This window comes from Colletotrichum abscissum, assembly GCF_030869225.1.
Source record: "Colletotrichum abscissum strain IMI 504890 chromosome Unknown Scaffold_7.1, whole genome shotgun sequence".
In the NCBI taxonomy this organism is placed as follows: Eukaryota; Fungi; Ascomycota; class Sordariomycetes; order Glomerellales; family Glomerellaceae; genus Colletotrichum; species Colletotrichum abscissum.
The window spans coordinates 811,571-837,585 of record NW_026850514.1 but is presented as its reverse complement, the minus strand read 5'-3'; the positions used below and the strand labels follow the sequence as shown (position 1 = coordinate 837,585).

Below are 26,015 nucleotides of genomic sequence, written 5' to 3'. Positions count from 1 at the left end.
CGCGAGGCAGATCGAAGCTCTACCTGAGCTCTAAGCTCAAGAATGGACTCACATCATGTCACCTACCTTGGCATCTCGGGTAAGGTAGTTCATGGCTGGGGGCAGACGCCCAGCCAAGCAAGCAACTTAGCGGCGGTAAACGGTTGCGACTAGCGTGTGACCCATTCATGACCAGGCGTTCTCGTTACACGACATACCATTCTGGCAGCCTATGAAATGAGCCTCGTGGCAAGGCATAGCATTATTGGAGGGCGGAGAATGCGATTGGGCGGTGTCATTGGTGAATGGTCACCGTCAGAACATCGCTCCGTTGGTGGCGGCAGTGCATATGGTAAAACCTTCCTTCACCCTTGGACGGTTGAACCTGTAGGTGGAGGAAATGGCGGAAAGAGAGTGGCTGGATTGGTTCTTTGAATTCCGCATCAGACGGCAGGCACCCGGTTAGTCAGTCCTACCTCTCCACGTGACTTTTTCGGAATATTCGAACCAATCATAACACTCCTGTGGCTGGGTCAAGTCAGGTGGTGTGGCTAGTACGCGCTAGACTTCTTCTCGAAGCCTGCCTTATATGGATGCCTGGAGTCACCTAATCGCCGAATGTGGCTGATCTGGGGAAATTAAGGTGTCGATCCACTCCACCGCTTCCCATCTGAGGCCCTCCACCTCTTCGCTCGACACCATCGACAACACCCTCACTTTCATGGTTTCGCCAGGTCAGACATGCATCAAAAGGCGCCAGAAGATGCAGGGACGGGCTAACTTGAGTGCACAGGCCCGAGTCAGATCATCCACGTTCTCTTCTATACAACACAGACCCTCTCAGACGGCATAGTCTGCTGCTAGGATTCCAGGCAGCGCAAGATGAAGGCCTGTAATTCCCGTCACCGAACGCTTACTTTGCTATTGCATGCCAACATACATATCTTGCGGCTGAAACGGGCATCTTAATCACGCAGCATCAACATCAAGAAATCGCTCACATATCCACATCAACTTCGAACTCAATTCGACCTTCTTTTCCCTAGGCGATGACCGAGCCTAGGGTCTGATTTTCCCTCATGTCAATCGACGAGCGGGCCTCATTCTCGGTCACCTGTTCCGGGAATGCTGAGCGATGGCGGCGCGCTAGTGTCTCCTTGAGCCCTTCTGATAGGAACCAGCTGCGGCGCAGCACAGCACAGCACTTTAGTCGGGCGCATTTCCCTCCTCCTCTCCTTTTCGGCACCTTCGCCAGGCACTCGAAAACGCCTCCGAGAACCCTTGGAACCTGCCATTAGCGTATCCGATAATCGTCGAGTGGCCTTTACAGCGCCTGCTTGTCTTCCTTCGCCCAGCCACAGTGCCGCCTGAACCGACCCCCAAGAGAGGGTATCCAAGGATCTACAACACCCACGAACCAACTCACAGCCTCAATCCATGTCTGCCCTTTGACACAACATAATCATACACATCCGCCCCTGCATACCATTGATCGCCCAGAGGACCCCGTGACCACGAAACCCGATAATCTCCGCCACCATCCCCGGATCCTGAGTCCGACTGCATGCTGTTCGTGCAGGTCTTGCGGTCACAAGAGTTCAGCCCTGTAGAAGTTGAACCGATGCTCCCATCGGCGTCGGCCGAGAGCATTGCAACTGACTAGATACTACGGAGTACGTCGAGCCGTGTTCCCACTCTTTCGTCATTGCGGAATCCCCATCTCGGCACCGAAAGTCGTTGCCTCTCTCTTCTGATCCTTCAAGGTCCAGTCACCATTGCGGCACGCACCCGATGCCAGAGTCGCCCGAGGCGTTTTTGGCACAAAGAGCTCAGGCTTACCGTTCATCTATCAAGGTCATTCACTCAGTGACCCACGAACGGCGGACTTCCAATCATCTCCCTTACGACTGCATCAGCCCGACGAGCTCACTTTCACGCAAGTCTCACTCTGTGTTGCAGAAGCCTGACCACAAAGCATCAATTCAATTCCAAACCTACTCACGATACTGTTGCCATGTCGAAGAACCCTGTCGGAGACGGGGATCTTCCCCCCTCGTACAACGAGGCAACGACATCATACCACTCATCGTCGTCACTCAACCACAACTCATCGGTCTCAGTGACCCTCAACAACCTCTCTTTCTTGCTCCGCGAAACGCAAGCTCAGCAGACCGCCCGTGATACCGTCACGACAACAACCCTTCTTCCGCTCCTAACGCCCCACATCACGTCACTCTTGACACGTCTAGGAACGACTCCTCACCCACCGATTTCAACAGAGCTCTATCTCGTGCCCGCTGCGGCAGTCGGTCCAGAATGGATCATCGCTTCAGATGCCGACCCAAAGGCAGGCCAGGTCGCGGAGGTCATCCGCGTGGAATCGGAGCCCGACCCCGATTCTAAGGGAAGGGGCGACACCAAGGGTCAAAGCACGGGCTCAGCCTCCGAAAATGCAGTTGTAGGTTCTTCCTATGAATTCGACGAATGGGGCCGCTGGGACGACGACGTCAATACGGGTGCGTCGACGTCAAGGGAAGGAGAGTGGTGGTGGAGCGATGAAGGTCTGGCCCGGCGTCTCGCGAAACGGCTACAGCCCGAACCAAAACTCGACCGTACCGTCGTCCGTGCCGTCGTAGAAGAAGCAAAAGAGGATAGAAAGGCCGGCCGCTGGGGGCTATTCAGAGCTGGCACAGATCCCTCATCGGGCCCACCGCCTTCTCGACAGTTTATGAAGCCCACGTCTCCTTCCACAACGTTTGAGGAAAATGTTTCAATGACGGTGCGCGGGGAGGAAGTAACCTTTCGCCGGGAAAACGAGATGGGAATATGGGAGAGCATGCGCGGGTTTGGAATCGTGGTAAGAGTGAGGATACGAAGGACATGAGGCTTTGATACCCGAGTCTCCACCAGATCACAAATGTTAGAAGGCTAGCAGGTCCGAGACAGACAAACATACCTCTCTGGCACCTTCGCAATTCGGATTATTTTTATCGTCCGCTTCAGACCTATCTATCCGAGCCACAGCTTATTGCTGACCAACTTATCGGTACCCTGCACTAATGAGGGATTCTAGCCGACCAATGAGACGAACTAATACTAGGGGAATGCATCTCTTTCGTCCGAAATTCGATCGAATTTTGGCTTAATGCCGATAGTTTACGGATTGCCATCGAGTAACGACATCGATATCGGGTGACATGGACGATAATGTCCAGTAGCTAATAACTTATAAGATATATGTCTTGTAAACGCATGGTAAAACTTTCCAACTTCGGGACACAGTAACCCAAAGATAACGTTGACCAGAAAGCACTCGCTCCAAACTCCTCAGCCATGGTCTCCTTTCACGTAGTTAACCAATCCAACGCCCTCGTCGCATCTCTCCCAAAGGGCTTAGTAGCAGTCTTCATCGGCGCAACATCAGGCATCGGCAGAAGCACCCTCCAGCACCTTGCCCAACACGCGCGCTCTCCACACATCTACACCGTGGCGCGCCCTCAGACCGTCGCATCTCACGAGACCTTCCTTGCCTCGCTGCGCGCAAGCGCAAACCCAGATGCCAGCTACACCCTCCTCCCCGCAGACCATGCCCTAATATCCGACATCGACGCCGCCATGGAGACCATTCTCCAAAGGGAAACAAAAGTCGACATCCTTTTCCTCTCCGCGGGATTCATCGCCTTTGAAGGACGCCAAAACACCGTAGAAGGGCTAGACCCGTCCATGTCGACGCTGTACTACACCCGCCTCCGCGCCGTCCAAAAGCTCCTCCCCCTCCTCCACAAGGCGGCCCGCCCGCGCGTCGTATCGGTGCTGGCGGCGGGGCTAGAGGGTCCCATGCCCGACGAGGAGGACCTCGACCTCCGGAAGCCCGGGAATTGGGGTTACTGGCCTGCTTCCGTGCAGGCTACGACCATGGGTACGCTCGCGCTTGAGGTGTTGGCGAGGGAGAACCCGGGAGTGAGTTTTGTGCATTCTATGCCTGGACCCGTGGCGACGCCTGGGTTGGAGAGGGCGAGGGGGTTTGGGGTGGACGTTAGCGGGGAGATGGGTGTTGAGGAGGCGGGTCAGAGGGGGGTATTTTTGGCGACGAGTGATTTGTATGATTCTCGGGGGCGGCAGGGAGTTGTGAAAGTTCCTGGAGAAGTCGAGGGTGTAAAAAGGTCCGGGGGTGGTGTGTTTTTGGTTGGTCCGGAAGGGGAGAGGGTTGATAATGAGGAAGTTTTGGGGGGTATGAGGGAGAGAGGGTTGGATGTGAAAGTGTGGAACTTTACTCGAGAATTATTTGATGATTGTCTAGGCCGAAATTGAAGATTCAAAGAGCCCGTGTAGACTCTGACGGAATTGTTGGCTCTTGGGAAATTTCTCACGAGATACCCTATCCACTGCCAGATGACTCTTATTTATATCGTTCGTGCGGTGGGAGAGCATATGGCGTCTAAGTCCACCACTGTTTCTCCTTCAATTTACAGAGGCTTCAAAAGGTAGAGTCATCTTGATACCAAACAGAATGCTGTTTCTAACAATCAAGACTTGATGGGATGCTGTCTTGGCCGAAGTCTCTGCTGGCTGATAGACAGTCCTTGCAAATGAACAATTTTTGATAAATTAGTGCGCAAGGTCGATGCCCGAGAAGTCAACTTGGGGAATAAAAATGGCCCCTGGGAAGTAAATATGCGATTCTTCGGTTTTGATTTTGATAGAGTCAGTGATAATCATCGCGGCCCGCATGGAGCTGGTGGAGTAATCCTCCTAGGAGACGGGACTAGCCTCGGCCCGATCTCAAGGGGGAAGCGCCAACGAGGTATTGTGATAGAGTTCCGATCACTAGCTTGCTTGATTACATAGCATCAATGGTCATTGCAATCCAGATAATCTCGTCATGGAACCATGCGATAGATCGAGAAATAATTCGGCTGGACCGCCTATCCGTGCGTTGAATGATCTAGACCGAAACCGGCTTCGATCTGAAGTCGATGCTGGCATTCTTTCAGGAATTGATGGACTAGATATAAAGCATTCTTTGTGGCCATTCAACGCCACTGCTATCGAGATTGACGCAAATGGCATCGGAATGTCAGCGGTGCGGAGTCGAGCCACCTCAAAACCAATGAAGGCACTGCCGTGGCGGCTGCGAGGCTAACTTGGCCGTTCATCTAATCGGGCTGAAGGAATCGTACATACGGGGAGTCCCTCTCGCTTGCCTCCTTCTTCCATTGAGGCAAGGTTCCCCATGGGCCATTTGATGCAAAACCGGAATCAAACCACGCTCTACAAATTCCCATAAGGCAAATCGTGGTTGCCACCAATTAGGAAACCAGCGATCAAGGAGCAGATATCGAGGCGACAAACGACTCTGTCCAGGAAGGAAAAGAGCCGCATATCTTCCTCTTATCTATCACTTTTGCAGTCATGCTTTGGGCACGGCTCGCACCGCCGTTGCTCCTACTCTGCCTCAGTACCCTTACGAAAGCATCCAGCCTGGGCGACATTCCACCATGCGCAGTAAGTACTTTCACACAATGCATTTCTTACCATGAAGTCTTGCTCATAAAAGGCAGGTACCTTGCCTACTGGATGCCATTCCAAAGTCGACATGCACTTCCGGTGATCAAGCATGCCTCTGCCATGATACTTCATACATAAACCTAGTCGAGACATGTGTCAGAGCGGATTGTTCAGTTAAAAATGCCCTGGGTCAGTGAATCGATGTTTCGGTCGGGATACCAAGACGGCACATTGCTTACCACATCTCCAGTCACGAAGAATATCACGCAGACGGAGTGCGGCTTTCCGGTTGAGGACGACTTCGCCGCTGTCAAGATCATGCGCCTGGTTCTGTTCTTCACACTTCCCACTTTCGCCATCATCATCCGCTTAGTTGTGAAGATCGCCCGGATATCACCCTGGGGATTTGATGACAGTACCATTTCATTGACATATGTGAGTTACGACCCCTGGTTTGGGAAAATATGATGAAGAAACGTCTAACCCGTGAATCGAGATCATAATGTTTGGCTTCATACCGGTAAATTACGTCGGTAAGAAGATCCCTATGCAATATGAAAAAGAAATTTCGATAAATGGTGTGTTAATTACCTCACAGCTGAACTGAACGGCGCCGGGCGAGATATTTGGAGTCTCACTTTCGACCAAATCGACCTCTACTTCTTGGTATTAATAACTTTCCCTCCAACGACAACGCGTATTCAGACGAGAATACAACGCTGACTGGCTCCAGACATTTTATATCGGCCAACTGCTCTATGTGTTCACGCTGACGCTGATCAAATCCTCTATACTATTCATGTACCTCCGAATCTTTCCTGGCGAGAAGTTTCGCCGGGTCTTGTGGACAACACAAGCTGTTACCGTGGGGCTCGGGATGGGATCCGTGTTCCTAGTGGCCTTTCAGTGTCAACCCATCGGGAAAGCTTGGAAACAATGGACCGGGGAGGAGGATGGTCACTGTATACCGGTGCCGCCGCTTGGCGTGGTCCACGGGGTGGTCAACATCGTACTAGACGTGTGGATGCTCATTCTACCGGCATCTCAGGTGCTTTTCCTGAACATGAAGCCTCGAAAGAAATGGGCGGTGATGTTCATGTTCAGTCTCGGCCTATTGTAAGCTCTGTCCCTTGAACGCCAACTTCATCTCTGACATACGACTAACTACTCTACTACGATCAGCCTTACAATCTCCAGCGGTATACGACTGAGGGCGGTGTTGAGGTACACGACTGCGTCGACCAATCCAACTGGTGAGTAGAGCTTCGAATCATCCAAAAACAAACACTGTTTGGCGTGCTACTCTCAGCGGGACTGACCATCTCTAGTCGATGCAATGCCCGTCGCCGTGTGGTCAGACATAGAGCTCGACGTGGGCGTTTTCACGACCTGCATCCCAAACATTTGGCAATTCGTCCGCCGCTTTATTCTCAAAGACCCTAAACGAGTGGAGAAGCTGGGCTCGAGGAATGCCCAGAACCAAAATCTCGAGGATCATCCCCAGAAATCGCCGGCACCGGCGTCGACGGAGGTCGGGGAGGAGGAGCTACGATGATGCCACGGCACAGCTTAGGAGGCTCAGCGTGATTCGCGGGTAATTCTTTACGCGGACGTGGGCTTTTTGGAAGACGTTCGTTAATTTGCAAAAGGCAATAATAGATAGATACTTCCAACCGAGGTTTGTACAAAAGCTTCGTGTTTTGCGCGTTGTCTACATGCATCTGATTTGCAGCAAGATCTGGTGAACTGAGGCATGGCCGAAGTTATTTGGGACTAATGTAGCTCATGCAGGACGGACAGTCCGAAGAAGCCCGGACCAAATCTTATTTGCAGTAGACTATAGCATACGGTGGAAGAGGCTACAAGATAGTTGGACGGCGCGTGTTTTTTTAATAAGTATTCGGGGAGCACATCCGACGCTACGGTCATTATAGCCGAACCTCAGCTAAGAGTCGCACAAACCTGGAAATCTCCCGTTCCACAGCCAAAGTAGCTAAAGATCGACGTTAGGGCTGAAACAAAAGTCAAATCGCAGGAGAAAACTCGGAAGCTCGGTCTGTGTATATTTGGATGGTATAGTGATTGATGGTACCTGTTGGTATCCCTATCACAGGGATATTGGTTGATTGGTTCGAACCGTGGGTTGACGAAGTAGGTCAATTGAACTATATAATCTGCTGCGTAGGTGTAAAAGGGAGGTTCCAACCCGTAGGTTGGGCAGGCCGCGATAATCGGAAGTAGGGCCCGTAATTGGCCCCTGCGCGGTCGGCCGTACGTCGAGGTCGAATTGGACTTCCAATCCGACAGTACCTTAGTAGCATCTTGGGTTTCAACATATGTCGAGTCCTAGCCTCAATTCTACAACCTAGATTTGACACTGCCAGATACCTCGATCTCGGCAGCCAAAGGCACGTTGCCGAGAGCTGTCGGGCCTTTGCTTCCTTTCATTAAGACATTATACGGCTCCTCCTGCTTCCCAATCTGTCTCCACTTCCAAAGCTTTGGTGGAATCTGGTCTTGGCCCTTCTTTTCCACTGCATCTACGACCCAGTTACCAATGTTGGGAAGATACTTGAACGCGTGTCCACTCCCGCCAGTCGCAACCATAAGTGACTCCTCGGTGTCGGGGACATGGTCAATCACAAAATGATTATCGTAGCTGTCCGTATACCAACACACTCTAGTGAAAGAGATATCGATGCCTTCGGTGCCTAGCTCCGGGAGATTCTCTGCCAAGAATAAGCGCAAAACTTTCAGAGCTTGCTGGGGAATCGTCGTCAGGCGCTCATTAGTCGCTTCGTTAGGATCGCTAGGCGCCGATGCACTCGACCACCGTGTTACGGGTACGCTGCGTTCCTCGCCGTCAGCTTGCTTGACGGGGTTTGTGTATTTGGTTCCGCGATAGCCGATCTTCAGCCAGCCATTCTCATCCCTAGGGAACCCGTACAGACCACCTTCAGCGCCGTCCCTCACCTTGTAAGTGAAGGTTGGGAAGTTTTCGGGTGCGAAACGAGTAAACAACGGCGATTCACGGGGTATTTTGAGCAGCACCACCGATCCTGCCGTCGTCTCACACAGACCGTCCATGGCTGGGAGTAAAGAAGGTGTCCAGCCACCACACGCCAGAATAGTCAGCTTCGCATAGTGCTCCTTGCCGTCTCGGGTGTTGATCCCGACAACCTTCTTCCCCTCGTAAATCAACGAGACAAGGGCACCAGCTTGCGAATCTAACACAAACTTGACGCCCTGACCTCCTGCCTTATGCAGCGCAAAACGACAGGCCTTGTCAGCCACGGCCATGCCTCCCGTCGTGTCGAGAACGCCGGCCGCATTGAGGCCTCTTTGCAAACGTCGGAACGGGTCCATTCCGAACGACCATCCTTTTTCAGCAGCGATCTTTTGATGTTTCTCATCAATGGTGATCAGTTGAGTATTTCGATGCCCTGCTGCCTCCATGTTGTCAACGGTGTCCTGCTCGAATTGCGGCAGGGCTGCTGAGTCTGAGAGTGACAGGTTGCCGTTATTGACAAATACGCGGTCGTTGGTGGTTAGGCCGGGTGGGACTGTCTTCCCGCTTGCCAGCTCCTCGTTCCAAGCGGTCCAGCCCTCTAGCGCCTCAATGGTCAACCCTTGGTACTCCGTTTGTGCGCCATAAGCAGATCTGATGATTTTGTTCATGTCTGGATCGTCCATTAGCCTTCTGCCAGCAGCACTAGAAGAGTGATAAAGTTTTTACCTGCAGAGGCTCCATCGGCGCCTTTAAAATACGAGTACAGACTTTCGTGGTAGGGCTGTTTGTCATAGACGGTGACGTTCTTGTATCCCCGGCGAGACAGGTGCAACGCGGTGCTGAGACCAAAGATGCCGGCCCCGACGATGATGACCGCATCGTCCTTGTTAGGTGAGCGTGCCATGGTTTCTGGCTGCGCTACTGCATGTACTGGTATAGCTGAGCAGAGTTCAAGAAAAAATGCAGAAGCTACTCTCGGGAGTTTTGGCCCCAAGACGTTCTAGAAGCTCTGGCCAGGTTTCGGAGAGGAGTCCGAAAGGATTGTTCGTACTTCAGTAGCCTGCTGCTAAACTTTCGGCGACGAGGGGTCGACAGGCGAAAGATGGGAACACCAGCTTCCTGGGACGGCGTTGAACGGCCTTTTTCTCTTGGATCGAGCAAACTAGTCGAGTGCCGACAGGTCGTATGGTATGATTATTCGGTAAACGCCGTGGCAACGCTGCTGGCCGGGTCGGAGCTAGAAGAAAGTGCGGGAGCTAAAGTCCCTGCGACGCCTGGATTGAGGAGCAACAGTGTTAACTAAACAATTCAACAACACGTCGAAGTTTGTAAGAGCCTGGTGACTTGTGACTGTGTGAACAAAATCACATTGGCAATGATTGGCAACTTAGCAGAGAGCAAGACCATAAACATTCAAATTGATATCAACAACTGCGCAACCAATCCAATTAGATAAGTTCATCCCCCAGTCGCCGTCACTATCAAAGATACATCCTCCCCTAACGGAGCACTCTCGTGCCGGGTGCCCCACGGGCCCTCCACCCACCGCGCGGTCTTGGGTCCGGTCCCGGCAGCTGATAACGTCCTAGTCTGTGTCGCTCTACGACCCCGCTCTCGTCATTTCGCAGTGTGCCGCAGGCATGGACACCCTTGCCCGGATTGTCCCGGATAACGATCCAGGGCTGTGGTTGGCAAGCTACTGCAAGTCCCATCAGAGCCGGTGACTGTCAACCTACCTTAGCCTGATACGGGTTACGCTGAAGGGGGGTTCGAGGAAGAATCCTATCTCAAAGGGATTCTTGGTCATGCGCCGTAGGGACGAATGGACTGGAAACCCCCGTCAGAGGTATCTACCCCGGATCTTGAGCTTGCACAGACGACGACCCTGCCGATTGGGACTCTTTGGTCAGCAAGCGAGGCATGCTCGAGGCAGGGTAGGGTAGGGGTTGAGCCAGACCGAACGTCTCTCTTTCGCATCTTGGCTCTGATAACGTCCAGCTGATGCATAACGAGCCAACAAATATGCAAACAGGTTGACATATAGATACCGATTGGGCAATCTCCCTGTCCGATGATATATCGCAGGACCCATCGACAAAACACACGACTCCTTTGGTTCATCTAATTACTCATTTGTCGCCAAAGGTTTCATCTGCTCACTACCTATACAACGCGGTCGAGTTCTCGTGCCAACCATACAGACGGTGCCGATTTGCCGGACCATTACTCGGACCCAAGAAGGACAACGCGTCGTCCTCTGTAAGATGGGTGTCAAGCAAGTCTTCACGGAGTCGACCTTCGCCAAGTACATCACAGCAATCAGGGAGTCGCCTCGAGAACTCATCTCGAACCGAAAGCTCTTGCTTACCGCTGCCCTCTATGCCACGAGTGGCATCCCCATCAGTAAGAAGACTCCGTTCACCATCATTGGCATTTCCAAGATGCACTGGCTGACCGGTCAACATAGCATGGGATCAAGGCTCCTCCTCGGTGGTGCCGTCCCTTCCCGGTTTCCAGAAAGACTTTGGAATCACATCGGCCACGAACCCTACTCAAGTCTCCAACTTCATCTCTTTCGTCTACATCGGAGCTGGCATCGGCGCCGGCTTGTCATTCTTCCTCAATGATCGCATCGGGAGAATGCGGTCCTATCGCCTCTATATGACCATTTGGATCATCGGACAAATCATCGCGACCGTGTCGATGGGTAACATCGGTGCACTCTACTTTGCTCGCATCGTCTCCGGCATGGGTATTGGTGCCCTCACAGTCACTGGACCTGTCAGTATCGTCGAGATTGCCCCTACAGAGATCCGTGGTCTCCTGGCGGTATGGTTTAGCGTTGCCATGCTGCTTTCCTTGACTGTGTCGGTCTTCATCGTCTACGCCTGCTTCATCCATGTCGCTGTCGGCAGGCTTCAGTATCAGATCGTCTTCTTCTCTCCGACTATCGTTATGGCCATCCTCATCGCGGCAAGCTTCCTGCTCTATGAAAGTCCACGCTGGTTGTTCATTGCCAGACGGGACGATGAGGCGATCCAAAATCTGACGGCTCTCCGAGGGCTGCCGGTCGATCACCCCCGGATGGCAACCGAGATCGAAGACATCAAGGACCAGATCTCCAAAGAGGAAGACAAGTTTGGACGCAACCCCGGCTTCGTCCTGCTGGTGAAGGATGCCTTCTTGGTCCCCTCAAACCTGCGTCGTGTGCAACAGGCCGTTCTGTCGTACGCTCTCGCTCAACTTTCCGGAGCAAACAGCGTCACGTCTTACCTCGTCCCCATCCTGAGCATGCTGGGACTAGGTGGTGGCACTGCCCGTAGTTTGTTCCTCAGCGGCATGTACAGCATGGCCAAATTCTTCTTCACTCTGATTGCCAGTTTTTTCTTCATCGATGCCCTTGGTCGCCGTCGCAGTCTGTTCACGGGTATCACTATCCAGATGATTTCTGATCTGTACATTGGTGTCTTCATCAAGTATCGCCAGGAGGGTAATGTTGCACCGGGATCTAGCGAAGCTGCTATCGCCGCAGTTTTCATTCACGGATTCGGATACGCTGTCGGTGAGTAAACCACAGAGATGTGACAGGTCGAATAAAGCAACATGCTAATACTTGTGCAGGCCTCCTCGTTCTACCTTATGTCTTCGGTGCAGAGCTGTGGCCCAACCATCTCCGCTCCTTCGGCAGCGCCTTTTCACAGTTTTTCCACTGGCTCTTTTTCTTCGGCGTCAACAAGGGTATGCCTTCGCTGCTCAGCCAGACTCATAACTGGGGTGCCTTCATCTTCTTTGCGGGATGGTGTTTTCTGTCGTTAATCTACGTCTACTGCGTTGTTCCTGAAACATCTCTCCAGAGCTTGGAGCAACTAGACGAGCTCTTCAAGGGACCATGGTGGAACGTCAGTCGCAGGGCTAAGCAACTGAAGCAACAAGCTCGGGAGCAAGAGGCAATCATCGACGCTCAAGAGTCAGTGTCAGTACCCTCAAGTCGTAAATCTTGAGCGCAAAGCCAGAGGCTAACATGTATATATGTAGAAGCGATCAAAACAGCGAGCCCGAATCTAGCATTGAGAAGAATGGCGCACGTGCGGTCAGCCAAAAGGTTTAATCAAATGCGTTGATACTGCCACGCTTGGAGGAACAATCATACCAGGCGCGAGGAAGCCATCGTCAAATTGCTTCGTTTAGAGGGGTGAAAGCTTTTCATAATTACTATATCTTACATTAGCAGGCTTGAATTGATAACTCAATATTTGAGCCGTGGTCTGTACTCCTAGAAGAAGCCGGGTAGCATTTATGAATCGAGACTGTGTTCGGTTCAACTCGTGTCTTCAACCCGTCGGAAATGTGTGCATTCTCTAGGGCAGTGCGGTCTGCATGATTGCAGTCAGCTTGCTTGTGTATTATTCCTCTAAGTTAGGACCTTGTGCATGCCAGTGTAGACAGGAAGGAAGATGAATCAGTCTTATTGAGATTGCTGGTCAGGAGACAATGTACTATAGCAAGTGTGTTCTGTTCTATTTGAGCTCACGTTCACGCAGCTTGTCGAGCGAAGATATTGGACTCTTTCTGCTGTCATCTTATGAAGTTGTGATGTAAGTTTGTGACACTAGATCTGTTTGAAGCATTCTTGAGTCGCTGCAGATGTCTGCGGAGCGCTCTCGAAAGTCTACGGCGCTGACGCTCTACGCTATTCATGATTTCCTTCAGATCCTAGCTAACCTCTAACTAGGAATTTTTGTTAGGTTTGTTAGCTCACTTCGCCAAAGCCTTTGCCTTTCTATCATGGATATCGATAACAGGAGAATTAGGCTTCCCACTCTTGAATAAAGCCCGAATATTCTCAAAACACTCCCTCTCAGCCTTCTGAAAAGCCATGTCTGTGAGGCCACCAAGATGAGGTTGCGCAATCACGTTATCGTGTTGAACCAAGGCCATGTCTGGCTTGGGCTCGTCGCAGAAAACATCGAGGCCAGCGCGCGCCACCTTGCCAGAGTCCAAAGCGTCCTTGAGCGCCGCCTCGTTGATGACGGGCCCGCGAGCAGTATTGACGATGAATACGCCGTCCTTCATTGCGGCAAACTCTGCGGGTCCGATCAGACCAGTCGTCTGGTCGTTGAGCGGGCAGTTGAGTGACACGATATCGGACTTGCCGAGAAGGTCCTCCAGTGTTGGGGAGTATATCGCGTTGTACTTTGCTTCATCTTCCGCGGGAAGCTGGTGGCGGTTGTGGTATCTGATCTTGAGGTTGAAGACGGCTGCTTTCTTTGCGAGGTACTGCGCGATTACTCAGATTAGCTTGGCAATTCTGCAATGCGGTCTTGATGCGATGGGCCAGAACATACTTTGCCAATAGCCCCCATCCCGACAATACCCATAGTCAAGCCGGACGGATCTCTCCCAGGAACAAGCCCTGGGACCGCTCTCCAAGTGCCGGCCTTGGCGCTCTTCTCTGCATTGCTCGTATTGCGCAGAACAGCCAGCGTCAAAAACAGAGCCATATCCGCCGTTGCCTCGGCCACGGCGTCGACTGTATTGCAGAACCAGATGCCCTCCGAGGCCATCCACTCCACGTCGAACTCGTTGTACCCGGCACTAGCGGACGTGATGATTTTGCAGTTGGGTGCTAGAGCGCTCAAGAGACCCTTGTCGAACGGCTCGTACGGCGGTGTGCCCATGCGGATGATGAAGGCATCGATGGGGCCGTTCTTCTCGATCTCCTCTGGCAGCATGGCTATCGTTTCCTTGCGGTCTGTTGCTTCGAGAACGGAATAGTCGAACTCGGTCTTGAAGTCGGCGAGGTAGTCGTCGCCGACATATTTCGGAGTGCCGAGTGCCACGACTCGGGGCTTCCTTGAGCCCAAGTCATCTGTCCGAGCTGGTGCCATGATTGTGTGCAAAATGTCTTCTTCTCAACGATAGAGCAAGGATTGTGGTATGATAGCAGGCTGTTCGATATAATTCAACAGTAATCGCGGGATATATGAATGTCAGGAGAAAGAAATACGCAGGGTGTCAGACAAGCAGCCGACTGAAAAAGACATGTCATTTAGCCGCAATATCGCCGGCTGCTTTCGAAATAACATTGAAAAGGTGCCCGAGTTATCCCACAATTACCGGAATTATTGCCCGTCAGTGACAGACAGAGACACATCAGCTATTACATTTCGCCGACAGATCGACTCAACTCTTACGCCCGGCTTTTTTCCGGTGCGGATCCGAATCACGGAGGGGTTTCTACAGTGGTCGGATTCTTCCGAACCGCAGGAGACCCCACTCGGGAGGACCCGAATCCGGGGAGACCTTGGCTTTTTTGTCTCGACAACTTTCCCTCCTTCAAGTTGATCAGTTTACGTACGAACTGCGGGGTAACCACAACCCACTTCCAATTGGGTGATTGTGCGGCTGATCGTTTGGAGAGCATATCAGAAAACCCCCCATGGGTGAACCAACTGTTATCGATGATGTCCATGTAGTTGCTGATGGTTCCAATAAGCATCGGTAACTCAAGAGCCTTTTCTCGGCAGTCTCAGACGCGGCGTCTGCTTAAAGAAAGGCGCTTTTGTCACTAGAACGAAAACTATCCGAAGAGCTCGTCAACCACGTGAACTTCCGAGTACTGAGATTATACTTCAACATGGCTCAAGCTACACAAAGTCTCTCACCGCTTGGTTTCATTGCCATAGAGGTGGATATACACCGACCACCGGGTGATCCCTACAACGAGCGCACCTGGCCGTTTCCTCTCATCCGTGAAATGGCAGAAGGGTCAAAAGTTTCCCAGGTCGTCACGTCTTCTAGCTATGACTCTACATTCATAGACCGTTTTGTGGATGCGGGACTGCGTTTAGCGGCTAGAGGTTGCGTGGGCATCATCACTAGTTGCGGGTTCCTTGCACTAGCCCAAGCCGAGTGAGTGTAATGCCGAACATCATTTGCCATCAACTCAACTCCAAGGAGAAACCCAAAGTCTGATTTGTGAATATGTTAGACTCACCGCAAGGTTGCCCATCCCGATCGCCACGTCGTCGCTAGCCCAACTGCCCTCAATACTACCTCTGCTTCCGCCTGGCAAGAGTGTGGGAGTTCTCACTTATGATGAGTCAAGACTAGGCTCTCAGCACCTTGCAAGCTTTGTGCCCGAACAGGCACTTTCCAAGGTAGTTATCCGCGGAGTGCCTCCCGACGGTCATTTGAGGGGCACAATTGGGAGGGGCGCCCCTTATGTCCATGCAGACATTGAGGCAGAGCTCGTCGCCGTTGCCAAAAGCTTTGTTGCTAGTCGGCCTGACATCAGGATTCTAGTACTTGAATGCACCAATATGCCCCCTTTCTCGGAGGCAATATTCAGAGCACTAGATGGCAAGATTCCTGTTTATGATGTGTACACCATGGGTCAGTGGTTTTACTCTGGGTTAGTGAGACCAACGCCAGTTTATTGGCATGGTTAGCAACATCTGCAATGATGTCAGAGTCGAAGCCTTTATGATGACTCTATGAACGCAATTGGATCACAGCCGAGTCCGTTTCAGCTTGGCATCTCTTTGTTTACCCTAGTGTAAATGAATAGTTCTCCAGTAATCACCACACTATTGTAAGTGCGAATGGATATTGACTTTTCTTCTCTCCCGTGTTTACTAAACACCTCTGTCCACATGCAGTCTCATAATAAAAAGTCGCCTCCTGACTCCTTCAGAATCAACTGATACTCTGGTACAAACTGCATGTACATGACTTCCGGTGTACCCGTGCCATCCTTTGTGTACTGCGCCTCCTCTTCGCCGACAAACGTCTTCTTCAGTCCACCGGCAGCACCGTTGGTTCCAGGAGCAACAGCCTGCTCAACAAGGAACTGAGCCTGGCAACAACGTTCAAGCGCGATGAAGAACGCAGCTGCCTCAGCCACCGTCCCACCAGCGGTGAGTAGTCCGTGGTTTTGGAGGATGATGTTCTTGTTGGTGGGGCCGAGGGCTTCGGCGATATGCTCGCCCTCTTCCTTTGCCAGTACGACGCCACCAAATCCTTCGTAGACAGAGAGGTCGTTGTAGAACATGCATGAGTCTTTGTGATGGCATAATTAGAACTGCACCTCTCCACAGTAGTGCAGGACGAGGTCGGGAGTTGTGGCTTACCTTGGTTAAGCATGTCAATCGGACGTCCGAAAGTACTCCACGCCCGGCCGTAAGGGCTATGCATGTGGCAGGCGGCGTTGATATCCGCCCTTCTCTTGTGAAGAACGGAGTGAATGGTGAAGCCTGCAGTATTTACCGGCTTATCGGCACCGCCGATACGGTTGCCGTCCTCATCGATGTGAACCATGTCCGACACCTTTAGCACGCCAAAATGCACTCCATACGGGTTGATCCAGAACGTGTCCGGTCTAATGGGGTCTTACAGGAATTCTCAGCATAGTCCTCGCCTGTTTGTAGTGATAGTAAAGAGGAAAAGGGAAGAAAGCATACCTCGTAGACTGATGTGCCCACTGCTTCCATCAGAAAAGCCCAACTTGGCAAAGATGCGAAACGCGGCTGCCATCTGTTCCAGCTGCCATTTTCGGGCGGCTTCTTTGGATTCGGGAACCGGGATCTGGTGTAGGCGCTTGACCTTGCCGCTACCCGCCTTGCCCGAGTCCAGCGCCGAACCGAGCGGCGTCGGCGCCGGTGGTGCTTGTGCGGGTGTGGATGCCGTAACGGTTGTGGTGGTTGACATGGTGGGCGATGTGGTAGGTAACGCTCTCAACTGCAATGTGCCTTCAAAGAAGGGGAGGTGGTTTTCCTCGGCTGTGTCTTCTTATCAAACCCTCGTCCTCTCGCGATGTGACCTTGAAAGAATGAGAAAGTCGAGTAAGTGAGCGCTCAGTGGAATACCAAATGGCGGTTACTCCGCATGAGGTGATGGAGAAGAGCGGATAAGCACAACAGCAATGTCGCCATCACTCGGAAACCTCCGACCCTGGCGGTTGGGGACGGTTCATGCCCGACTAAGGCCGCTCCTTGCTTCCGATCCACCTTTCGGCAAGATGGCGAGCTGCCGGCGCCTCCACCGCCCCATATCCGAAGCCACCAAACGAATCGCAGTGACATCTTAGCAGTAGTCTCCGGCGTAAGCCGCACGATGTAGTCGATGACCTCGGTCATGCTTGCTAGAGTAAGTCATCTGACAGCTGTTAGTAACTCATATCACAGTAGGAAGGTTTGCTGGTCAGACTAATTGTTTTCGTAATGCTCTCGGGAAGAACCATGAGGCCTAACTCTATGCCAGCGTTTTCCCCCGAAGTCATCGTGTGACCCAACTCGACTATCTGCACAGATGATTGTTGTTTACTAGATTTCCTTGATGTTTAATAATACATGGTATCTAGAAGTTTGCCTCTAAATCATAACTCTCTACTACAGGCTAGTTCTATCTAAGCCTTACTTATCTTCCTGCTATACCCGAATATCAACCTTATCGCATCACTCTTATCTTGATCTCTTCCTACTCAGCCATCCTCATCAAGGGATCTTCTTGGTCTTTGAACAACAACTGATTCGCAAATCAACACCATGATGTCGACCAGCCTTCTATCCACGCACCAGTCAGGTCCTCCGGGCCATCCGGGACCCGACGCCAACTACGTCGACGCCGACACCCTCCGAACGACCTTTGCGCTCGCAATGTCCGCCATGTACAAGGCCGAGGTGCCCCTCTACGGCGACCTCATCCAAATCGTCCAAACCATCAACAGAGATGCCCAGTTCAAGCAACGCCACGGCCTCGGACACGGCTCGAGCTCCGCAACAATGGAAGCCAGCGTCGAGCGCCTAGCCCTCGAACGGCACGGCGCAATCCGCCTCGGCACCCCGCAAGAACTCCACACCGTCCGCCGCATCTTCGCCCTCCTCGGCATGCACCCCGTCGGCTACTACGACCTCTCCGTGGCCGGCCTGCCCATGCACGCGACCTGCTTCCGCCCGACGTCGCCGCACTCCCTAGAACGCAACCCCTTTCGCGTCTTCACAACGCTCCTCCGGCCCGAGCTGCTCAAGTCTGGCTCGGCGCGAGTCGTTGCCTTGAACCTCCTTGCAAAGCGCGATATCTTTAGTGATGCCCTGTTGGAGCTTCTAGGCATAGCTGAGACGGGTCAGGACGGTCGCCTGACACCAGAGCAAGGGGAGCGGTTCGTGGTGGAGGCGGTTCGCACGTTTAGCTGGCAGCCCCTAGCGGCGGCTACGCACGAAGAGTATGCCCTCTTACGGAGCGAGCATCCCATCTTGGCGGATATCGCGTGCTTCCGCTCGTCGCACATTAATCACCTCACGCCGAGAGCCCTGGATATCAATGCCGCGCAAGAGGCCATGCTTGCCGCGGGTATGGCTGTCAAGAGCCGTATCGAGGGCCCGCCGGTGCGCAAGTGCCCAATCTTGTTGCGTCAGACGAGTTTTCTTGCGCTACAGGAGGGTATCCGCTTTGCTATTTCGGGAAGAGACGAGTTTGTGGATGATTTTCATAAGGCTCGGTTTGGTGAGATTGAGGAGAGGGGAGCTGCTGTTACGCCTGCAGGCAGAAAGCTCTATGACGAACTATTGGAGGAAGCAATGGCAATAGTACAGAAAGAGGGGGAATCTTCTGATGCGAAGTTGGTGGACGAGACATTTGCAAAGGTCTTTGAAAAGTTCCCCGATGACTGGCACGAGCTGCGGCGGCAAGGGCTCGTTTACTCGGACTATCGATGCGCAGAAAACGCCAAAGAGAAGCTGCACAGCTTGGAAAATATCGATACAGCAGACCCGGCTTCTCTCTTGGATCGGCTCGTCTCCGAGGGTGTGCTCGAAGCGGTGCCCATCACGTACGAAGACTTCTTACCCTTTTCGGCTGCCGGCATCTTCCAGTCGAATATCCAGGCCGAGGCTAGCCCAAGCAAACCTACGGTAGGAGAGGATGAGTCGACGCGACCCGATGTAGATGGCTACGAGAAGGCTTTGGCGAGAGAAATCCTCGACGCAAACGACTTGTATGCGCAAGCGCAGATGAAGAGCTTGCAGACCTGCGCGGAAGAGCTTGGTTTGAGCATGGACATGATTCCACAGCTTTACTAATGCCTGGGAGCAGGATTCCAGGTAGACACGTAGAGAATTTGCTCATGCTTTTTGTTCTGCCAGGATGTTTGGCTTGCATTTCGTCCCAATGATTGGAAAGATTTTTGATATTTGTTGCAAGCTTATTAGCCTCATTTCGCTCAGCCGGTGTATCTCGGCGCCCCTAATTATAATACCATCCTCGTTCATCGTAATTCATGGCATCTGTTCCGACGTGTCGGCAACAACTGCTAATAATCTCGAACACCTTGAAGCAACTCTTGCACCAGCCACTCCGACTCTTGCGGAATCGACAAGTCGTCCAATCCCATAATCCAATCCTGCATCGACGGCGCCGCACCACCACCAAATGCGGCATGCATATCTCCCGCTGCCGGGCCCGACTCAATCGCAGGCAAGGAAGTGTTACCACTCGGCGCCGCCGCCGCCGCCGGTTTCTGCCCATCGTTACAAACCATACTGATCGTCCTCTGCGATAGCGCCTCAAACATATCCCGGTACGACGTCGCCAGGTTCCACCGCTCGGCAATGATAATAAGAACGGTGGTGCACGCCATACACGTCGTCACCACATCAGCCTGCCTCGTCGAGTCCCGGACGCGCTTGGAGCGCCATAAGCAGTAGAGATACGTCAGCCCGCCGAGGAAGAGGATGTGCAGGCTGCCCCAGGTGAACTGGACCGAGGAGGACTGGTAAACGCGGCGGTAGAGCATGCACATCTCCCGCGCGCGCACCGCGCACTCTTCCAGCACCCGCTCCGTGGCTTCGTTGTCGTTGAGGTTTCCTCCGTGACCGGTGTTGTCCGGCGTAGACTGGTTTGCTGCGGGTGATCCTCCCATCATGTAGTGGCGGTATAGCAATAGGATCGAGTGGTCGTAAGCGAGTTGGAACCAGGAGCGAGAGGTGAAGACTGACAGTGGGTGCGCCCTCGAGTAGTTTAGCTGATCGGGAGTTTTTGCACGCCACTCCTCTAGTTCATGGCGGAGACTCTCTATTGTAGCTGTTTTTCCGCAGCCGCAACGTCGAGTCGTGGGGGGATATAGGTTGTCGCTGATCTTCGTCCACAGACGCCTTAGTTTGATAGCGTGGATGAAGCCGGTCATGAGTGTCGGCGGGTCCGTATTGGATGTTCGTGAGGCTGACAAGAGTCCTCCCGAAGTCACATTCTCATCATCGATATCCAGTGGTAACTGCGCTCCTCGTTAGTATTTTATAACCAGAGGCTATCGCGAGAGATACGAAGAGAGGAAAAGCCTCACCTCAACATCGATAGAATCGTCCGGAATACCAACTGGGCGGCCTAGTGTAAACGCAACGACTCTGTCAATATCATACGCGACCCAGAAACACCTCTTGGACATTTCCTTAGTCAAAGCATCTGTATTTTTGTGATATCTCTCGGCACTTCGGTGGTAGCCGAGCTCGATACAATGGCGTATAGCCATACCAGAGACTTTCCTAAGAGATAGTCAAACCGGCACCATGATTTCAAGTAGACGCTTGACTTACCACAGACTTACACCAACAGGTGATCTGATAGAATACACAGCACAGGCTAGTATTGCCTGGATGGACTCTAGGCTGTCAAGGTCCAAGACTGCCGAGATGTGATCCAAGGCCATTGAATAGTAAGCCTGCCGACTCCTGCGTCAATATTCTTCGTCGCATAATACGCCAACTCCACGAAAGAGTAGGGCATACCTCAGCAGCATCATAATGGTTTTGACCAAGGACTAAAGACCCTATTGAATATACCTGAAAGTCGTATTAGAGCACTGCCGATCTCCTCACAGCCATGTCACGAGCTCTCCAAAGGTCCGGCTTACCATTAACACGAAGAAAAGTGTTGATCCGTTGACACTGCTCAGATCTCCGTCGAGACTCGCCTTTAGACATGTCTCTTCCCAAATCCGGAACGTCGGCTTATGCAGAAATGGGTACTGGGGATGTATGTTGTTAAAGTACGCTTCTGACAAGTTTGCCCTCAGTATCGGCGACGGTAACCTCAACGGGACCTCTCGGACGACTTCCGGATTGATATCCTTCCCCCGGCCTGCATGGCTATGCTGCGAGCTCCCGCCAGTGCTGGCAAGGCCCATGGTCGCGCTGACGATGCGCGAAAAGGAAACAGCGGAAGAAGGACCAAAGTAATGCGGCTCCCGGCCGGCCGCGCTTAGACAGAGCAACGCAACCTCTGACGACAAGGTATCGACATGATGGTCGTCAACATCTGGAGAAGGCGCACGTAATGCCCGCGAGAAGTCCACGTCTTCGAATGATGAAGGGTGAGCCTGGAGGTTCGGGGCGAGGGCAGATGGCATGTGCATGATGGACATTGCTTGCGTGGGACCGCCGTTGTGCGAAGCGGCGGCGGCGTTTTGGTTTGCTTCACGACCACGACTGCCACCGCCCTCGTGATTGGCACCAAAGTGATCGAGAGCGACCTCGGGCCGGGCCTGCTGTAAGAGACCTTCGAGATAGGCAACGCGGGCCTCCAGCGACTTCATGTAGTCGCGCGGGCGATGCAAGCCGGTGCCGGGGTCTTCTACCAGGCAGTCTGGTTTTTTCCACATTAGATGAAGTTCATTATGCCGTCTCATGTTGCTATTGGACCTTACCTCGTCCAGTCTTCACGCAGTTCTGGCACTTGGGGCTTTGTCCGTCGCACTATGAACGAGTCAGTCAGCTCGGTTGTGTCTTTCGCAGATCTACTAGAAGACATTTGAATGTTACCTTGAGCTTCTTTTGCTTGCAGCCGATGCAGGCCAACATGGTGCGCTCGCCGAGTCGCGGGCGTTTGGCCTGATGGGTGCTGCCGGTTCTTTGGCCACTCATTGTGAAGGGAGGAGGGGAAAAGAAGACCAGCGTGTTCTAGACGAAATGGAAAACGAGAGGAAATGCCCAACGGCGCGGAACCGCCGATCTGCACAGTGGAGACTTTGAGAGTCAGATATCGCAACGGTTTGAAAGCATGTAAACGAGCATGGAGACCTGTCGTCCGGGAAAGTCTGGGGTACGTTTGCCGTATGTGTCAGCACTCGATTTCCGCATAGTTGTTGGTTCGGACAATAATAGGGGGGCACGGGGGCGGGGTGTACCGGAGGGCCGCGCTACCGTTATCTCGTGCGGAGACTGGTGGGAACGAGTTAGCACTGGTCGTCTGTTCGGAAAGTTCCTGGTCCCCCCTGAAGTGCGATGTTCTGCGTTGTAAGTACACCTGTTAGTGCACGGAGATGGACGTCGAGTTCGGCCTAGATTGTTTGCTTTCCGGCATCGGAGGAGTTCAGCTAGCCAAGCTAGTTTGTTATGAGTGGAAGCATATGACCGGTGTTTGAAAGTTCAGCCAACAATAGGCGAACCTTATTGTTGTTCCTCCCATGTTTGCCTTGCGTGCATGTACTCTATATCATTGAGACCATCCACACAATGACAGAAGGTGGAATCAATTGTGCTTGCAACGAAGGCTTGACCCACAGGATCCACCGCCACGGGTCTTAGTCAACTCACGCTTTGAAATTTTCAACTTCCTCAGTCTCTATGGCTCAGTCGGTAGAGCGTTGGTCTCATATCCATACATGTGACTCTAGATCATCTAGAGATATCCAAAGGTCGCAAGTTCGAGCCTTGCTAGGGACATTTCTTTTTGGTTTTGCCACTATCTACTACCCGACACATCATTTACCGCCAGAACTCAAATACCTAAGCATCAATCGATGGTCAGGTACTGGCTCACTCGCTTTTTCCTTCTTTCTCCATCCAGCACGCATAGGACTAGCTGTTTATGTCGACAACACAAAGACAGAACCGAGTTTACAGAGGAAAGACATATATTTCTACTTGACTTTCTATCTTGGTTGATTCAATGGCATGCATGGTTCCGAGAAGGAAACTAAGAAACAGTCCGAGAAACAATCCAATGTGTCTTTCCTTTCTTTCTTCTTTGGTTTTCCGACCAGCCTGTATGTAATACCTACATTCCGATCGGTTGCGCCGAGCCATGTTCCCTAGCCCGAGTTGAGCGGCGATAAAAATAGTAACCACTACTTTATCCAAACAGATTCAGCCGCTGCCTTCAAGGTTAGCACTTTAAACCACGACTCAGAACCTACAACCCGCCAAACAACACCTGCGCAACGCACTGTAAGTAAGTACTTCATAACCTGCAGCATGACATCGCAGCGGCATGTTTTAGTTACACAACACCATCGTCCAACGTCGAGAGAAAGACCACCGATAACTTCATCCAAGTGCAGCCGAACCCCCAAGATCAAGCGGCCGGATAACTCGGGATGCTGCTAAGCCCTCGGCTACGCAGTAATGGGGCAGCAGAATGGCAGCTATCGTTCGCCAAGTCTGAAAGCTTTCGCCATCCCACCACACGTGTCATTTAACTGGAGCTTCTGTATCCGTAGATGCAGCGGGCGCACGCGTCACTCCTGAAAGTGAGTGAGTTTGACGTGGGGGCTCAACTCACTCTCCCCAAAACACCAAAACCGCAACACATACATACATACATACACCAAATCATGAGGAAGTTCTTCAGAGAAGCAAAGCAAAAGATCGAGGCAGAAATCGCCTCCATCACCGGCGACGATGAGCCCCAACAGCAGCAGCCGCCGCCGCAACATCAACAGCAGTACTATCCCCCTCAACCGCCGCATCAGGGGTTCGAGAGAGCGGTATTCGCTCATTTCATGGTTCGTCAGGTCCTCACGGAGGCCTCCTCAACACCGCTCTATGAGATGCAAACATGAAACTGACACACATCAACAGCTGAGCAATACCTGCGAGTACACCGTGGACGAGTACAAAGTCGACATTGGCCTAGCCCAGCAAGCGCACATTGACGCCTTTGTCCTAAACTTTGGCATCCACGAAGAAGCCATCGTGAGGCTCCCCGACGTCTTCGCCGCCGCCGAGCAGACGGGCTTCAAGCTCCTCTTATCCTTCGATTACGAAGGAGCAGGAGCATGGCCCAAGGAGCGCGTCATCGAAATCGTCAGCAGAGTGAGTCTCAATCTCCCCGAACCTTCAATCAAAAGTCCGAGATACTAACCCTCCTCCCAAAAGTTCGGCCCCTCACCAGCCTACTTCAAACGCGGCCATCAGCCCGTCGTCTCAACTTTCGAAGGCGTCGGCAACGCAGCCGACTGGCACGAGATCAAGGCCGCGACGAACTGCTTCTTCATCCCCTCCTTCTCCTCCATCGGCGCCGACAACGCCCTCAAGACGGGCGTCACCGACGGCCTCTTCAGCTGGGCCGCCTGGCCCCACGGCAACGCGCGCAAGATGGACGAGGGGCTCGACGCATCGTACCGCCACGCCCTCGGCCCGCACCGCCCCTACATGGTCGCCGTCTCCCCTTGGTTCTACACCAACCTGCCCACCTGGAACAAGAATTGGGCGTGGAAGGGTGATGACCTGTGGAACGATCGATGGAATGAGATTTTGGCCATGAGGCCCGAGTATGTGCAGATTGTGAGTTCACACACACACACACACACACACACACACACACACACACACACACACACACACACACACACACACACACACACACACGAAACCCACTTTTGGGGAGCATGACATTGACCACAGACAACACAACAGCTCACCTGGAACGACTTTGGAGAATCGCACTACATAGGCCCCCTCCACGAGAAGCAATTCGGCGCCTTCGAATACGGCCAAGCCCCCTTCAACTACGTCCGCGACATGCCCCACGACGGCTGGCGCCTCCTCCTCCCCTTCCTCATCGACCTCTACAAATACGGCACCGCCACCGTCCGCCGCGAGGGCCTCGTAACCTGGTACCGCCTCCACCCGGCCCACGCAGGCGACGCCGGCGGCACGACGGGCAACACCTCCTCCCACGGCCAGGAGCTCTTCCACCCGTCCGAGATCATGGAGGATAAAATCGTCTTCTCGGCGCTGCTGACGGGTCCCGCGCAGGTTACCGTGAGCGTGGGCGGCGTCGCCGAGGAGGCTCGCTGGGACGAGGATGATGGCACTCCTGCGCGTGGTGGCGTGGGCGTGTATCACGGTAGTGCGCCGTTTAATGGTCGGACTGGCGAGGTTGTCGTGACTGTGCACCGCGGCGGGGACGTTGCGGCTCAGGTGCAGGGGCGGCCTATAACAACTGAGTGCCATCATGGAGGAATGAATAATTGGAACGCTTGGGTTGGCGCCGCCGAATCTCATGTGGAAACACATGCTGTTGCGTATTTGGGTTAGTCGCGATGATGTAGACCATAGATAACCAGGATAAACGCTAGAGATGAGAACCTGTGGTGTTTGACACAGCGCAGTAAGACGCATATTTGTTGTTCAGAGTAGTTTGGGTTTTTATTCACACTTAGTGTGAGACCAGGTATTATTCACAACCAGAACCTGAAAAAAATGAGCTGCATCTGCGGCGCTGTGTCGCCTTGCAGATGAGG

The 26,015-nt window shown here is 52.8% G+C and overlaps 12 protein-coding genes across 12 annotated transcripts; 7 read left to right on the top strand and 5 right to left on the bottom strand.

The window, feature by feature from the left end:
- Window positions 1-1,021: 1,021 nt before the first annotated feature.
- Window positions 1,022-1,629, bottom strand: CABS01_03786 (uncharacterized protein; the record flags this gene model as incomplete). Its single annotated transcript, XM_060537158.1, has 2 exons — window positions 1,022-1,160; window positions 1,466-1,629. The coding sequence occupies 2 exons, from the start codon at window positions 1,627-1,629 to the stop codon at window positions 1,022-1,024; spliced, it is 303 nt and encodes a 100-aa protein (XP_060391416.1).
- Window positions 1,630-1,993: 364 nt separating this feature from the next.
- CABS01_03785 (uncharacterized protein) lies at window positions 1,994-4,290 on the top strand (the record flags this gene model as incomplete). Its single annotated transcript, XM_060537157.1, has 2 exons — window positions 1,994-2,836; window positions 3,286-4,290. The coding sequence occupies 2 exons, from the start codon at window positions 1,994-1,996 to the stop codon at window positions 4,288-4,290; spliced, it is 1,848 nt and encodes a 615-aa protein (XP_060391415.1).
- A 1,101-nt stretch (window positions 4,291-5,391) lies between these two features.
- Window positions 5,392-7,042, top strand: CABS01_03784 (CFEM domain-containing protein; the record flags this gene model as incomplete). Its single annotated transcript, XM_060537156.1, has 8 exons — window positions 5,392-5,484; window positions 5,541-5,676; window positions 5,738-5,922; window positions 5,984-6,020; window positions 6,086-6,153; window positions 6,221-6,603; window positions 6,670-6,740; window positions 6,816-7,042. 8 exons carry the CDS (start codon window positions 5,392-5,394, stop codon window positions 7,040-7,042), a joined length of 1,200 nt encoding a protein of 399 aa, XP_060391414.1.
- An 803-nt stretch (window positions 7,043-7,845) lies between these two features.
- On the bottom strand, window positions 7,846-9,401 carry CABS01_03783 (uncharacterized protein; the record flags this gene model as incomplete). Its single annotated transcript, XM_060537155.1, has 2 exons — window positions 7,846-9,167; window positions 9,224-9,401. The coding sequence occupies 2 exons, from the start codon at window positions 9,399-9,401 to the stop codon at window positions 7,846-7,848; spliced, it is 1,500 nt and encodes a 499-aa protein (XP_060391413.1).
- A 198-nt stretch (window positions 9,402-9,599) lies between these two features.
- On the top strand, window positions 9,600-9,800 carry CABS01_03782 (uncharacterized protein; the record flags this gene model as incomplete). Its single annotated transcript, XM_060537154.1, has 1 exon — window positions 9,600-9,800. One exon carries the CDS (start codon window positions 9,600-9,602, stop codon window positions 9,798-9,800), a length of 201 nt encoding a protein of 66 aa, XP_060391412.1.
- A 961-nt stretch (window positions 9,801-10,761) lies between these two features.
- On the top strand, window positions 10,762-12,605 carry CABS01_03781 (uncharacterized protein; the record flags this gene model as incomplete). Its single annotated transcript, XM_060537153.1, has 4 exons — window positions 10,762-10,900; window positions 10,965-12,059; window positions 12,119-12,464; window positions 12,533-12,605. The coding sequence occupies 4 exons, from the start codon at window positions 10,762-10,764 to the stop codon at window positions 12,603-12,605; spliced, it is 1,653 nt and encodes a 550-aa protein (XP_060391411.1).
- Window positions 12,606-13,252: 647 nt separating this feature from the next.
- On the bottom strand, window positions 13,253-14,385 carry CABS01_03780 (uncharacterized protein; the record flags this gene model as incomplete). Its single annotated transcript, XM_060537152.1, has 2 exons — window positions 13,253-13,774; window positions 13,843-14,385. The coding sequence occupies 2 exons, from the start codon at window positions 14,383-14,385 to the stop codon at window positions 13,253-13,255; spliced, it is 1,065 nt and encodes a 354-aa protein (XP_060391410.1).
- Window positions 14,386-15,134: 749 nt separating this feature from the next.
- On the top strand, window positions 15,135-15,948 carry CABS01_03779 (uncharacterized protein; the record flags this gene model as incomplete). Its single annotated transcript, XM_060537151.1, has 2 exons — window positions 15,135-15,409; window positions 15,489-15,948. 2 exons carry the CDS (start codon window positions 15,135-15,137, stop codon window positions 15,946-15,948), a joined length of 735 nt encoding a protein of 244 aa, XP_060391409.1.
- Window positions 15,949-16,160: 212 nt separating this feature from the next.
- CABS01_03778 (class II Aldolase and Adducin domain-containing protein) lies at window positions 16,161-17,206 on the bottom strand (the record flags this gene model as incomplete). Its single annotated transcript, XM_060537150.1, has 3 exons — window positions 16,161-16,558; window positions 16,630-16,887; window positions 16,960-17,206. The coding sequence occupies 3 exons, from the start codon at window positions 17,204-17,206 to the stop codon at window positions 16,161-16,163; spliced, it is 903 nt and encodes a 300-aa protein (XP_060391408.1).
- Window positions 17,207-18,045: 839 nt separating this feature from the next.
- On the top strand, window positions 18,046-19,575 carry CABS01_03777 (uncharacterized protein; the record flags this gene model as incomplete). Its single annotated transcript, XM_060537149.1, has 1 exon — window positions 18,046-19,575. One exon carries the CDS (start codon window positions 18,046-18,048, stop codon window positions 19,573-19,575), a length of 1,530 nt encoding a protein of 509 aa, XP_060391407.1.
- Window positions 19,576-19,805: 230 nt separating this feature from the next.
- Window positions 19,806-22,410, bottom strand: CABS01_03776 (uncharacterized protein; the record flags this gene model as incomplete). The annotated part of the gene is made up of 7 exons (XM_060537148.1): window positions 19,806-20,765; window positions 20,835-21,033; window positions 21,085-21,209; window positions 21,277-21,330; window positions 21,402-22,132; window positions 22,194-22,242; window positions 22,309-22,410. The coding sequence occupies 7 exons, from the start codon at window positions 22,408-22,410 to the stop codon at window positions 19,806-19,808; spliced, it is 2,220 nt and encodes a 739-aa protein (XP_060391406.1).
- A 1,691-nt stretch (window positions 22,411-24,101) lies between these two features.
- On the top strand, window positions 24,102-25,809 carry CABS01_03775 (glycosyl hydrolase family 71; the record flags this gene model as incomplete). The annotated part of the gene is made up of 4 exons (XM_060537147.1): window positions 24,102-24,272; window positions 24,349-24,582; window positions 24,646-25,053; window positions 25,186-25,809. The coding sequence occupies 4 exons, from the start codon at window positions 24,102-24,104 to the stop codon at window positions 25,807-25,809; spliced, it is 1,437 nt and encodes a 478-aa protein (XP_060391405.1).
- Window positions 25,810-26,015: the final 206 nt, after the last annotated feature.